The 14,396-nt window shown below is 50.5% G+C and overlaps 1 protein-coding gene across 1 annotated transcript in view; it reads right to left on the bottom strand.

Annotated features, from left to right (window-relative positions):
• Positions 1-166: 166 nt before the first annotated feature.
• DNAJC11 (DnaJ heat shock protein family (Hsp40) member C11) overlaps positions 167-14,396 on the bottom strand; it is a 77,074-nt gene continuing 62,844 nt past the window's right edge. Inside the window, exons 8-16 of the mRNA XM_035019898.1 lie at positions 13,971-14,160; positions 13,304-13,389; positions 13,051-13,167; positions 4,769-4,924; positions 3,623-3,692; positions 3,120-3,177; positions 2,859-3,001; positions 2,074-2,203; positions 167-1,670 (exon numbers count right to left, since the gene is read on the bottom strand). Coding sequence (XP_034875789.1) covers positions 1,645-1,670; positions 2,074-2,203; positions 2,859-3,001; positions 3,120-3,177; positions 3,623-3,692; positions 4,769-4,924; positions 13,051-13,167; positions 13,304-13,389; positions 13,971-14,160 — 976 coding nt within the window. The 3' untranslated portion in view covers positions 167-1,644. The remainder of the gene's footprint in view (positions 1,671-2,073; positions 2,204-2,858; positions 3,002-3,119; positions 3,178-3,622; positions 3,693-4,768; positions 4,925-13,050; positions 13,168-13,303; positions 13,390-13,970; positions 14,161-14,396) is intronic.

The raw sequence follows: 14,396 nt of genomic DNA, 5'->3' as shown, positions 1-14,396 counted from the left end.
ATGCGGAAAACTGAACCACGGCTTCCAGTTCAGCCTCATGGTTAAAAACGGGGCTTCGACAGTGACGGCCAGAGGATGGAATGAGGGTGTGAGGAGGGGGGCTCTTATCACTTAGGTATTTTGCTCACCCCTGAAAACGCACATACAGATGCACTGAAACACTATCCCCAGTTTTCAGGAAAGGTTTATTGTGGTAAGAGAGCGCCTTCTGTACAGTCCGTTTCAGACAAAATGAAGAGAATCGGGGCCCAAAGAGCCACCTGCCGTGGAGGGACGAACGGCCGCGTCCAAAGTCAGAGTTCACGCCACCTTATTGCACGATTTACATTCAGAGCTGCAGCTCAGAGAAAAACTTTATCAAATGGAGATAAATATTCCAGAATTTACGACCTGAACTGTTTTTGAAAACTGGAGGAAGGGGGTATCAGCAATTACTCTGGTACCACCGCAGAGCCTGATTTTAGCAGTAGCTGCGGGGCTGGGGGGTGGGGCGCTGTCAGACCCACCACCAGCCAGGGCCTCCCGGCTTCGAAAATGTTCTGCATCCACAGAAGAGGCAAGTGAAGGAAGAGGGGCTTGGGAGGCGCCACCAGTCCCCCCCCCCCGAGGAGGGAGTGGGGCGGGAGGAGGCGTGGGAGCAGCTGCGCCACCTGCTGGCCGCGCACGAGAAAGCAAGCGAGGCTCCGGCTGGCCTTGCTCTCCCAGCATGGGGGGGATTTGGCAGGACCCGGAGCCAGGGTCCTTTCAGTCCCCGGCCCATGCTTGCCCTCTCCTCCAAGCCTCCCTCCGTTCCTGAGCTCCAGTGTCGGGGGGGAGGGCGGCAGAGGCAGGTCAGGCTGAGCCATGGGGGCAGGCTGCGAGGGACATGGCTTAGCTCGCATCTGCCTTCTGCCACAAGGACACAGGTGGCCCCTGGGAGGAAGTGACCGGTGACAGGGCTGGGCCCTGGGACCGGGGGATTATACCACTCTGTCCCAAGCCACGTGCCAGTGGAATGATTCCAGAAGTTCGGGGGGGGGGGGGGGGGGGAGGAAGACATTAATTTCCAAAACCATTCGTTCTCAGATAAAAAGCAGATTTATAAACCCACACAATCCTCTCCAGCTTCACTGAATAATATTTCAGCAGGAAAAAGTGGTTTTTGGGAAGTTGACTAACAGACGCTCACTTGTTCTGGAGACCTCTGCTCACGAGAACAACTTCCTTCCTTTCCATTTTGTTTTCCATGCTCAGTGTGGATTTTAGGAAAAGTAGTTCACAGTCCTACGTGTGAGGGCAGGATGTTCCATAAATACCTCAAGACCGAGCGCTACTGGGTGGCTGCAGTCGGCACGTGGGGCTCGGGAGCCTAGAGTGAAATGACCAGTGCCCAGGGCCCTTCCCTCCAGGGACATGATCCTTGGGAAACAGCCACAGGCCGTGCCGCGGTTCTGGTCCAGGTGGGGCTGCCTCAGTCCTACTTACAACACCCATGAAAGCGGGGTGTCTGTGTGTCCCTCCACATAATTGATACGGTACCACCTTCTTTAGGAATAATATAAAATAAACACATCTGATGTCTGGGTTTTTTCCCTGCTTCTGAATTTGGAGACTCCTAGGAAAGGATTTTTTGCAGCCTCTTGTAAATCTGGTTTCTCAAGCAGTTTATCCATCTGTATCGATCCTGTGAGCTGTGAAAGACAAGACAAACTGAATGTATCAAAAGGCAACTGTTTCCATGCCCTCTTCCACCGAAGGGGTTCAGCCACCACCTGACCAGAGGCAGAATACAAGCTGCGGAGATTCAAATGGTTCTGGAACATACAGAAGCAGCTGGGTGTGCTTCCGGCCCAGCCACCCAAGCTGCAGTTTCCAAGCAAAGAGCTCACTGGAGTCCCACCGGGGAAGGGCGGCCGCCACCCCTCCTCAGGGCATCCCATCACGGGCTCTGAGCAAGTCACTCGCTCCCAGGCGGGTAACACGGCGAAGCTGGCTGTCACTCCACACTCTGGTGTCCCCGGTCCCCATCAGTGGTTGAGGGCCTCCCCCTGGTCCGTGCACAGGGCAGGCGACTGCAAAGGGGCAGCTACTCACACTGCTTTGGTATCCTAAGCGCCTCGTTGTCCAGCGCCATCACCTGGTGCAGGACGCCTCGGAACTGGTAAAGCACTTTCAGGTTCTTCTCCTCACCTACGCACGGGTCGTAGAAGCCGGGCAGCCCCGCCTGTAACAAACACAGTCTCACTCCACGGGACCCAAGACTGTTGTTTCAAGCCCAGCACCACTGCTGCCTGCTGCCACCTGAGGATCAGCGTGGAAGGGCCTTGACCTTCCTTCCCTCAGGAGCCGTCCACGGAAGATGCACACCGCGGAGCTGAGATTGTCAGAAAGTTGCCTGTTTAGCCCTAGGCTTCCCTCGCAATACAGACCCCTTCTCCCACGTTCGAGACCCCTGTCTTCACAGAAGCCCCGCCAGGACTCCTGAGAGAGCGAGGTGTTTGGCCTGAGCTGATCTGCATTTTAGTTTGCCTTTACCGTCCCCACCCCTGCGCTCCAGCATGAGCTTCCAACGTGCTACAGACTCACACTCTTTCTAGAACAAGGCAAGGAATGAGGAGAACGTAAGCTCCGTGAAGACAGGATGCGTGTTTTGTTCGCTGCCCTACCTGGCACACAGTAGGTGCTCAGGAAATCCTTGCTGCGGGGACGGGTGACGTGAACAGCTCCAGTGTGACTATAATTCGGGTGCTGGGCAGCAGGCCAAGCCAGTGCCAGCGACACGAACGGTTCCACCGCAACGAAATGGCCATGCCAAGGTGCCAGGCCGCCCCCCTCCACACAGGCCTTTCGTGTCTGAACCCCGCGGGCAGGCCCCGTACCTTGGAGGCCTCCGTGAGGATGAGCTTCGAGTCCTTCACCAGGCACTGCAGGGGCACGGTCACATCAATCACCTTCACCTTCTCGCTCTTCCTGCTCTTGTCGTTGACGAACTTCCCGTACCAGGCATTGACGATGATGAGCCCTGAGGATGGACGCAGTCTGAGCAGAGGCGGGTCTCTCACAGCCGGGCCGCAGGAGCGCCGTGCCCCTTTGAGACCCCCAGCGCCCACCCCGCCCCGAGAGAGGCCAGGCCTTCTCACCCATTCTGGACTCTTCCGCCTCAATTATTCTTCGGACAGATTCCTGCATCAACCGAACCTGCAAAGAACAAGGAGGGCCACTGTCAGGGTCCCTCCTGGGCTCTGCCTCTGGGTTCAGCTGTAGCATAAGCATGGCCACATTTTCGCCCCTCTGTTCACAAAGAACCCAGTGGTACCCCTGCATTTATGCCAGATATTTCTGTTCTGTCACCTAACAACAGTTCACTCAAAGGGAAGAAAAAGAGGACAGACAGGGCCCTCCGGTTCTTAGAAACACCTTGTTATGCATTTCGAGGGTAACTGCATCTCATCTTCAGGACCGGGCCTGGAGGTCCCGGTATTGTATCCCGCAGGGATTAGAAAGAGTGAAATGACCAGTGAAGCTGCCGGCCCCCGAGGCCCACGTGCAGAGGGCACCGTGATCCCCGAGCCCCGGTGAGAGGCGTGCAGCCGGAGTCACCCAGAGCAGAAGGACTTCGGGGACACGCCTGCGCAGCACTTACAGCCGCTTCTGCCTCTTGTTTCTTCTGCAGAATGTCGGTGGCTGTGCTTTCCCTTTGCTTTTCCAACTCCCTAAAGCGAGAAAAACACAAGCCACATGTTAGCGCGGACTGAGACAACAGAGCGCGTCGCTGGACCTGCGCCCAGCGAACAGTGTGAGCTCTCCCTGCATTCCTAGCTCTGGAGCTTTAGCAAATCTTTCCAAGCCCATCTCCAGCAAATCTGTTCGTTTCGGGCCTCTGCGGCTGCCCTTTCTTTTGTCCCTAGATGGCTCTCCCCTACCTCCTCACTGAAGCACATAGGAGGCCCGCTGCCGTGGGAAGCAGCCCCCACCTGAGAGGAATCTCAGCAGTGAGGGGTTGGAGAGCTGAGGACCACAGGGGAGGCCACCTTCTGGGACTATCATAGAACACTTGAGGTGGGGACAATGTTTACTGTTTTAGGTACAAAATATACCTTTTTCTTACGTAGCAAAGCACTGGGACTCCGGGCAGCGCAGCCCTGTCCCGTCAGAAGCCCTGACCCCACACACTCTTCTTTCTAGGCCTCAAGCCTCCTGGGGAAGCAGGGCCCTGAACTCCAGGGATTCAAACGCTGGAGGGGCCCCAAAGAGGAGATTCTCTGAGCTCAGCGACTTGTTACATCAGACTGTTGTAAGTAATGAATCTCAACCACCTCTCAGATGGAATGCTATCCCCCAGTGTGTTGTCTACAAGAAACTGCAAAATAAATGAATGTTTCTGTAATTTCCAGGACTGTGGTTAATGCACGCCTGTGTCTAAGAACTCAAACCCACTCCTGTGGAACTCAGTGCCAGGAAAAGAAATGGTTAGAATGAGGACGGGGGCCTTTCTATTTCCTGTGGTCACAGTGTAGAGTCTGCACAATTTTGTAAACTAGCTCTAACCCTTTCTGGAAGTAGGAGGGACGAGTGAAGGGGGCCCAGCAGCAGGGCCGCTAATGAGCCCAGTCAGCACCGACCGAGCACCCACTATGGGCCGAACGCCATGCTGAGGCTTCACATGTACGAATTAATTTTCCTAGTGACCCTCTGAGTAGGTTCTATAATTATCATATCCATATAAAACACAGGAAAACTGAGGCACAGAGTTGTTTACTGATGTCCCCGTGACATGTTAGGAACTCACTTCTCTTTTTGAGCCCTGAGGTATGGTTTGATGACCAGACGGTGAAGAGCAAAGTAGACCACGAGCGGCCCCACGGTGGCATAGAACACGGCGCTGGGAAGAAGCTGGTCCGTCAAGTGAATAGGGAAGAAGTAAGTTTGACTGGCCCTGTTTAGCCTGAAAACAAAAACGAAACAGAACACCCAAGATGAGTCAGGTTTCCAGGGAAGGGTAACGGAGGTCTCAGCCACAGGACGAGAACGCTCAGATACACAGAACGCCAGGTACAGCTGGTGTCATAATCTACACACCTTTTGGTCCCTATTCCAAAGTTTAGCTGCTAGACTTGATGTCTGTGACAGAAGAAAGGTCCCCTACCAGCTAACCTCACGGGCAAAGCAGTGACTATCACTTGTCCAGAGTGAAGGTGGTCTTAGAAGACAGGAGCGGGCACCTCCTGGGGTCCTGGAGACAGAGACCTCTCCGCCCTCAATTTATCTCATCGAAAAAAGTGGGTGAAGACTTCCAAAGTTGGCAGATCAAGGAGGTTCTGCTTCTAGTAATGGCTGAGTGGCTCCTGTTGGACCAGCCATCCCACAGGTAACCACTGTCAACGAAGACCACAAGCAACAAAGACTCGCGGGGACTGGAGAGCAATGCAGGCCAGCGGGTACACAGGAGGGCTGAGAGTCTAGAGCATGCAAAGGCACTGGTTTCCTGTTTTTTTTGACAGCTTTGAGCCCAAGGGCAAGTCTTAGCTGCTACCGTGTGGATGGTTAACACTGGAAAGAAATCTGCAGTCCTAGGAGATTGAAGACCCAGAGCTCAGAGTCTGAGGCAACCATAGCAGCTGGGAAGTGGGGGTCCCCCAACAAGGGAAATCAGAGCCCCAAGTTCTTTGTATAAATGTGGCACAAATCCCCAGCCTATCCCGGTCTATCAGTGGCCTTGGCTACAGGTGAAGTAATTGTGCTGTTCTAGCTGTTGCCACACACTGAGTCCCAGCTCACAGTCTGACTTCTGCCAAGTTAATTACCTTTGAAAAAGAAAAATCAACACTTCTTTGGGAATCGTAACAGAATAGACTCTCTACACTGTACTATTCACAATACCCAAGGTACAATACAAACGACTCTGTATACTTAGGTATATAACAAGCGAAAAAGGTAACGAACCAAGACTGACCCCAGATGACCCAGATACGGGAACGAGCAGGTAAGGATTTTAGAGCACTACTTTATGCCCAAAGACAGTATGCACTGCATGGGCTTTAACAGCAGACTGGAGGTGAGAGCAGTCCGTGAACTTGTAGACAGATCAAAAGAAATTATCCACTATGAAGAACAAAGAGAAAAATATTGAAGGCAAATGGGCAGAGCCTCAGAAACCGCTGGAACTACATCAAGAGGTTTAGAGGTAATTAGGGCACCAGAGAGGAGAGAATGGGGCAGGAATTAAGATTTGAAGAACGGCCTAAAAGTTCCAAATTTGATGTGGGACATAAATTTACAGATGCAAGGAGTTTAGCAAACCCCACGCAGCATAAATACAACAAAACCCACATGTAGGTACATTGTAGGCACAAACCGCTGGGAAAAAAAAAGTTAAAAAAAAAAAACCAACCCCAAACCAAAGCAAAACAAAAAGTTAAGTATGTAGGGATTAAAAAAAAAAAAAAAAGACATCGGGGCGCCTGGGTGGCTCAGTCGCTGGGCGTCCGCCTTTTGCTCAGGTCATGGTCCCAGGGTCCTGGGATCGAGCCCTGAATCAGGCTCTCCCTGCTCAGCGGGGAGCCTGCTTCTCCCTCTCCCACTCCCCCTGCTTGTGTTCCCTCTCTCGCTGTGTCTCTGTCAAATAAATAAAATCTTTAAAAAAAAAAAAAAAAAAAGACATCCTACTCAGGGGGATGATGAATCAAATGACCACTGATGTGTCATCAGAAAGACTGGTGGCCAGAAGCTGGTAGAATAACATCTTCAGAGCACTGAAAGCACAAATCTGTTAACCCTGAATTCTGTATTCAGGGACAATGGCCTTCAGAAGAAAAGCAACTCCAGAATTGACAAAGAACACTCAAAACGTAAGAAACCAAACAACCCAATAATAAAATGGACAAAAGATTTCAAGGAAGGCTTTACTAACAAAAAAAGATACGGGTGGTGAGTAAGCACATGGAAAGATGTTCACCATCTGGGACATCAGGTAGACGCAAATCAAAACCACAGCGGGACCCACTTACGTGCCTGCTGGAGCAGCCCGAGCGAACAAAGACGACCCTAGCAAGGGCTGGTGAGGGTGAGGAGCCACGGGGCTCTCTCAGGCTGCTGGGGGGAAAGTACTTTCTTATCAAGGAGAGCACACACCTCCCATTCGGCTCAGCATGCCTGCCCCTAGGTATTTACCCAAGAGAAATGAAAACTTATGTTCACACCAAGCCTGTATGTGAATGTCTACTGGCTTTATTTGTAATTGCTAAAAACTGGAAATAACTGAAATGTCTGTAAACTGATAAGCAGATAAACTGTGGTGGATCAACACAATGTAATGCCAAGTAACAAGAAAAAGGGACACACTACTGATGTACGCAGCCATAAGGACATATTTCAAATGCATTATGCTCATGAAAGAAGCACAAAAGGCTTCATACTGTATGATTCCAATTATATGACATTTTGAAAAAGGCAAAAATATAGGGAGTGAAAACAGACCAGTGGCCAAGGGCCTAGGAGACCTCACAAAGGCCAGGAGGCAATTTTGTGGGACAATGGAAATGTGCTATATCTTGATTGTGGTGGTGGTTACATGACTTATGTGATTGTCAAAACTCCCAGGATTGCACAATAAGACAGGTGAAATTTTTTTTTTTTTAAAGATTTTATTTATTTATTTGAGAGAGAGCATGAGATGGGGGAGGGTCAGAAGGAGAAGCAGACTCCCTGCTGAGCAGGGAGCCTGATGTGGGACTCGATCCCAGGACTCCAGGATCATGACCTGAGCTGAAGGCAGTCGCTTAACCAACTGAGCCACCCAGGCGCCCAAGACAGGTGAATTTTAATTTATGTAAATTTTACATCAATAAAGCTTGACTTTAAAAATTACAGCAATGATTACAGCTTAGTTCTGGGGTAGGAATGCCCACAATGAAATTATTTTAGGTTAATATAATGCAAAATAAAAATAAAACGATACATCTAGATAAAATATAATAAATTAACAAGATATAAAAGCAGAAATAAAGAAAAACTAGAGATATTTTCTTGGTAAAGAATACTAAGGTCATCACTGATAGACCTACACTATAAGAAAAGCTGAAGAAAGTTCTTCAGGCCAAAGAAACAAATAGCAGAAGGAAAATCAGATTTTTAGGAGGGGATAAGGAACACTGGAAATGGTTAAAAAAAAAAAAAAAAAGTGGGCAAACATGACTTTTCCCCCTCTCAATTTCTTTAACGCATATACATGTACAAATATATACATATAAAACTATTTAAAGCCAGAATTACATAACTCTGGTGGGGATTATAATGTGTGTAATTCTAATGCATATGGAAAGTACAGCATAAAGAACATGGGGAGGGGAAATGGCCCTAGAGGTTTTCAAGGTTCTTTCACTTTATATGAAGTAATACAATATGAAGTCTAAACAAATGATAAAAGGTTAACAATACGTAATCTCCAGAGCAACCACTAAGAAAAAAAACCCAACACAAAGAGGTATAGCTAGGGAACCTGGGTGGCTCAGATGGTTGAGCATCTGCCTTCGGCTCGGGTCATGATCCCAGAGTCCTGGGATCAAGTTCCGTGTCAGGCTCCCTGCTCAGCGGGGAGCCTGCTTCTCCCTCTGCCTGCCACTCCCCCTGCTTGTGTTCTCTCTCTCTGACAAATAAATAAATAAAATCTTAAAAAAAAAAAAGTATAGCTAAAAAGCCAATAGGTAAATCAAAATGGAATGCTAAAAATATTCAGTAAGAGAAGACAGAAGATGGTTAGAAGAACAAGAAATTAGAAGGGAAGAATAGAAGACAAATCATAAATAACAGGCCTAAATCCAACCATACCAATAATTACATTAAATATTAATGGACCAAGGGGCGCCTGGTTGGCTCAGTTGCTTGAGCGTCTGCCTTCGACTCAGGTCATGATCCCAGGGTCCTGGGATCGAGCCCCACACTGGGCTCCCTGCTCTGCGGGAAGCCTGCTCTCTCTCACTCCCCCTGCTTGTGCTCTCTCTAATAAATAAATCTTAAAAAAAAAAGAAAAGAAAAAAAATATTAATGGACCAAACACTCCAATTAAAAAGCAAGAAACTGTGAGAACGGATATATGCTATGAGACACCCTGTGTATATGAACATAGTGACAGGTTAAATGTAAACAGAAGAGGATAAACCACAGAAACAGTAAGCATAAGAAGGCTGTAGTAGCTATACGACTATCAGATAAAGCAGACTTCAAGTCAAAGAGCGCCGCTAGAGATGAAATTCACGAAGCCAAAATTGACAAAGGAAGAAACAGAGAATTCTAAACTCATATGAGGCTGAGGATTTTAACACTACTTCTCAGCAACTGACAGAAATCTGGTCCAAGTCAATAAAGTCACAGAACTTCTGGTTTCTGATGAATGTTGTCAACCACCTTGACCTGTTGGTATTTACAGAACCTATGACCAACAACTGCAGAATACATGTTCTTTTCAAGTGCATGACTGCCGGGGTCAATTACATCATGGGCTATAAAAAAGTCTCAATATATTTAAAAAGACTAATCATACAGAATATGTTCTCTGACCAAAATGAAATTAAACTGAAATCACTAATCAGATATACAGAAAAATCCAAATATTTAGAAATAAAGCAATATATTTCCAAAAGTGAAATTAGAAAATAGTTTGAATTGAATGACAATGATACAACATCTCCAAATTCATGGGATGGGGTAAAACAGGGTTTAAAGCCTTAAATGTTTATAATATAAAAGAAGAAAGGTTTCAAATTAATAACCTAAGGCTGGGCTTTAAAAATCTAGAAAAGGCAGCAATGTGAAACCAAAGTATGGAGAAAGAAGAAAGATCAGAAATCAATGAAATAGAAAACAGATAAACAATAGAGAACATAACAAAGCCAAAGCTGGTTCTTTGAAAGGTTAAGTGCTCCATCCAGACTGGTTAAGAAAAAGGGAGAAAGAACACAAATGACCAGCATGAGGAATGAAGACAGAGATCATCTATAGAGATCTAGATATTAAAAGGGTAAGGACTTTTTTTTTTTTAAAGATTAGAGAGAGAGAGAGACAGCAAGAGAGGGAACACAAGCAGGGGGAGTGGGAGAGGGAGAAGCAAGCTTCCCGCCGAGCAGGGAACCCGATGAGGGGCTCGATCCCAGGGCCTTGGGATCATGACCCAAGCTTAAGGCAGGGGCCCAATGACTGAGCCACCCAGGTGCCCCAGGGTAAGGGCATATTATGAGCAACTTCATGCTAACAAATTCGACAGTCGAAATGGACAAATTCCTTGAAAAAAACATAGTAACAAAGCTGACACAAGATTAAAGAGAAAACTGGAAAAGCCCTGTATATGTATGTATCAAGGAATCCATTATCAAAAATCCCCCTACAGGGGCGCCTGGGTGGCTCAGTCGGTTAAGCATCTGCCTTTGGCTCAGTTCATGATCCCAGGGTCCTGGGATCGAGCCCCACGTCGGGCTCCCTGCTCAGCGTGCGAGTCTGCTTCTCCCTCTCCCTATGTCGCTCCTCCTGCTTGTGCTGGCTCTCTCTTTCTCTCCATCAAATAAATAAATAAAATATATATAAAAAAACCAAAAACCCTCCTACAGAGAAAATTCAGTCTCAACTGATGGCACTGGTGAATTCTATGAAACCTGAGGAATAAACCATTCTTGGAGCGCCTGGGTGGCTCAGTAGGTTGGGCATCTGACTCTTGATTTCGGTTCAGGTCATGATCTCAGGGTCATGAGAAGGGAGTCCCATGTTGGGCTCTGCGCTCAGTGGGGAGTCTGCTTGAGATTCTCTCCCCCTCCCCTTTGCTCCTGCCCCTGCTTGTGTGTGTGCACGCTCTCTCAAAAAAGAACAAACCATTTTCACACAAAAACTTTCAGAAAACAGAGGAAGAAGGAATACTTCCTAACTCATTTTATCAGGCTGCCATAACTCATTCCAAAATCTGACAAATACATAATAAAAAAAAGAAAATTACAATCCGCATCCCTTATAAACACAGATACAAAAATCCTTAGTAAGATATTAGCAAATGAAATCAAGCAACATATAAGAAGTATTATATGTCATGATCAAGCAGAGTTTTCCTCAGGAATATAAGGTTAGTTTAACATTAAAAATTACTGATTCGCCAAATAAACAGAATATAAGAGAAAGTTAGCAAAGTAAGATAATCTGTTATTGTTGAACTCTGGGGCCTTCCAGAAAACTTCAGTTTATACAGCAATACGATCGGGACAATTCAGCCTGCTGACATGGGAAACTCGGCTGAAGTGAAAATGTTTCTTTCCGAGGAGGGAGAGTGGCATTCTTGGGATGAAAATTCAATTCAGATTATGTCCTGCAGTATCTTCACGGGAGAAGTATTTCACAACAGAAACGGAATCAGAAAACTGTGTCTCGTTAGTGGTCCCAATTTGGGAATAAAAGGGATTAGAATGCAGACAATCTGTCTGTGTGTGTGCCCTTTACTAAATCTCAGGGGTCCTCAGATCACTGACAGGAGAGAGGTCCGACATGGCTCTGGTCCTGGTGACCTGCTTTGGCTCTCATCTCCAAATGGAGATGAGGTGTGATGTGTTTCCTTCCTGTCTCTGTTCTCTCTCCCTCCCCTCTTCTGTCTCTTTGTCCATCCGTCTGTTATCTCCCAGAGCTCTCTCAACTGCCTGCTCCAGGAGTGTGGTCAGAATACAGTGGACACAGTTAAAGAGCTTCTGATGAAGGCCAGGGAGGTGGACGGACGATCAGAGGGAGATGGTGCAGTGGAGGATAAACAAGGGAAACTTTGGAAAGGGTTCACCTGGGGCAAAGTGAGGGGTACTGCTCTTAGGGGGTGACGAGGGATGGTGTTGGCAATTAGGTGACATCTGAGCAGAGACCTGAGGGAATCGAAGGAACCAGCCATGCTGGCATCTGGGGACTGAGGAATAGCAAGCACACAGTCTGGTCACAGGAGAGGGGTTGCTGTTGTCTGGAACAGCGTGGAGACCAGCGTGGCTGGAGTGAGAAGAGGCAGAGGGGAGAGGAGGGGTCAGCAGGAAGTGAGGTTCTGATCACAGAGGGTCCCAAAGGGCTCTGGCTTTTGCCCGGGATTGACGGAGTCACCGAGGGCTTCAGCAGAGAGCGACAACCCTGACTTCCATTCAAAGGTCCTGCCTGTGTGGAGAGCAGGGTCACGAGGTGGTGAAGGAGATGGGTCAGGAGGTACCGCAAGTAATTCAGACACCAGACAGTGGGGGGAGAGAGGGGGTGAGGAATGGCCACGTTCAGGAGCTGCGTTCTGAGGACAGCTGAGATGGTTTTGAGGTGCATTAACTTTGGTGTGTGGGAAGAAGAGTGACCAAGGCCAACTGCACAGAACAGCTGGAAGGCTGGGGCTCTGCTGACCGAGGGAGGCTCTGGGCAGAGCAGGTTTGGAAGCATCGGGAGTTGAGATGGGACGTTTGAGATGCTGGTGGAGATGCAAGCAGCGATCTGTAAGAGCAAGGAGGATACAGGGGCTGGAGGTCTGGCGGGCGGGCCAGGCCGGAGCGATAAATGTGAGCGTCGTTCGGTGCAGGAAGGTGCTCCAAGCCAGCAGGCTGAGGGGCCACCTGGGGACGGTGTCTACACAGACAAGGATCGGGTCCCACCGTGAGGCCACCATACACAGGTAACCAGCCAGTGAGGTTCGCGGACGGCACAGAGAGGCCGGCAGGCCGGAAGGCACGCCACCGGAGCAGGGGAGGCGGGTCCGTGCGGGTGGGGACCGGTACAGGGGATACGCTGAGGCGCCTGGGCGGGTCACGCGTGCCATCAGCGGTGGCAAGGAGTGGGCGTGCAGGGCCGGCTCCAGGGCCGCCCCGGGAAGGGAGAGAGGCAGTCGGCCGGTGGAGGGTCCCTGCCAGCAGGGATGCAGACCCTCAGCGCACACCGGGCTTCCGGACCCCTAGACACTGGCTTACACGCCGCAGACAGACGCAAGCGCATCTTTAAGAACAACGTTAGGAAGCAAAGTCTCTTTCATCCTTAACGCGGGTGAATTACAAGCTGCCACACAATCCTCGGCCACAAAGATCCAGCCCCACTTACTTGACTTTGAGAGAAACGCCCTGAGGAACTCCGACGCTGACGGCGGCGCCTAGGACGCTGTGCCGGGAGATCTTGCGCTCGGCTCCATACTCCACCACCGTCCCGAAGAAGCCCGCCCTGCAGGGAGCGCGGCCTGAGCAAGGGCCCCCCCCCCCCCCGGCGCCCCCCCCCCCCGGGCGCCCCCCCCGCCCCCCGCCCCCCCGCCCCCCGACGTGCCGCAGGCCTGCTTCCGAGCAGCCCGGCCGGGACTTACTTCAGCGATCCTTTCACGCGCGTCTGGTCGTCATCCTGGAATTTGTGCTGATAGCTGATCAGTGCAAAAGAGTGAGGGATTCCAAGCTGGGGAGACGGGGGGAGACGGGGGGAGACGGGAAGGCGCCGCTGAGCGCCCGTCGTGGGCAGGCCTCTCGGGCAGGGGCCACGACCTGACTGTGAAGATTGACTAGCGGCCAGTATTTAGAAACTGCGGGAGTTCACGCAAAAACCCAGTTTCCTGACTTCGCACGGAAACACCACATTCCGAGGCGAGGAGCCCGCGATCCGACGCGGCTGCAGGCGGTGGGCGCCGAGGAGCAGCTCCCTCCTGAGGCGGGGGCCCCTCACGCCGTGTCCCCGGACACCACGGTGGCGCCTGAGTGCGCTCCGGGGTCACTGACCAACCCGGGCTCTCTCCCATCCTGATTCTGTGGGCTTCTACTAGATACAGGTATCCCCTGTACCTGGCCGTCCCCGGCGAAGGGGGCACTTTGCTTTGGGATAACGGGAACACAGCTACCCTGGAAGCGTCAGGACAGCATCTCAACACCCTGAGCGTGTGTGCACAAAACCAGCCTCTCAGGGCCGCCACGGTGCTCAGATCTGGGGAGGGTGGCCAGGGTGAGGGACGTCGGGGGCACACGAGGGAGCCGCTCTGCCCTCACCTGCAGGGCCACAGTGAAGTGGCTGGTTTTGGTGTCCCGGACGATGCTCGTGTTCATGGCCGACTGGATACCCCACCGCCACTGCAGATAGCCCACCGTGTTCTTGTCCAGGTTCCGGGCTAGCACAGTGGTGAGGCCCGGCCGGATTCCACGGGATGAAAACTGCAGAGCACAGTTTGTCGTCACAAAGCTGGGGGGACACACAGATGGAAAGGGTCCTGGATGACACCTGGTTCTCAGCTGTTCTTGGCCCCTTCCTGTCAGGCTGAGCCCCAGCTCACGCTCCCTTCCATGAATCCCAAGCCGGCGCCCCGCAAGGAAACTGGACATCGAGCCTCTCTCCTTGAGAGGGAGTGAGAGGGTGCCTTGCTGCAATCTTCCTAGTAACCCTCCCTGCTGATGTGCACGGCCCACCTGATCCCATTC

This window comes from Mirounga leonina, unplaced genomic scaffold, assembly GCF_011800145.1.
Source record: "Mirounga leonina isolate KUSES-001 unplaced genomic scaffold, KU_Mleo_1.0 Mir_173, whole genome shotgun sequence".
NCBI classification, from domain to species: domain Eukaryota; kingdom Metazoa; phylum Chordata; class Mammalia; order Carnivora; family Phocidae; genus Mirounga; species Mirounga leonina.
Note: the sequence above shows the minus strand (reverse complement) of the source record. Positions and strands in the feature narration are given on the sequence as shown.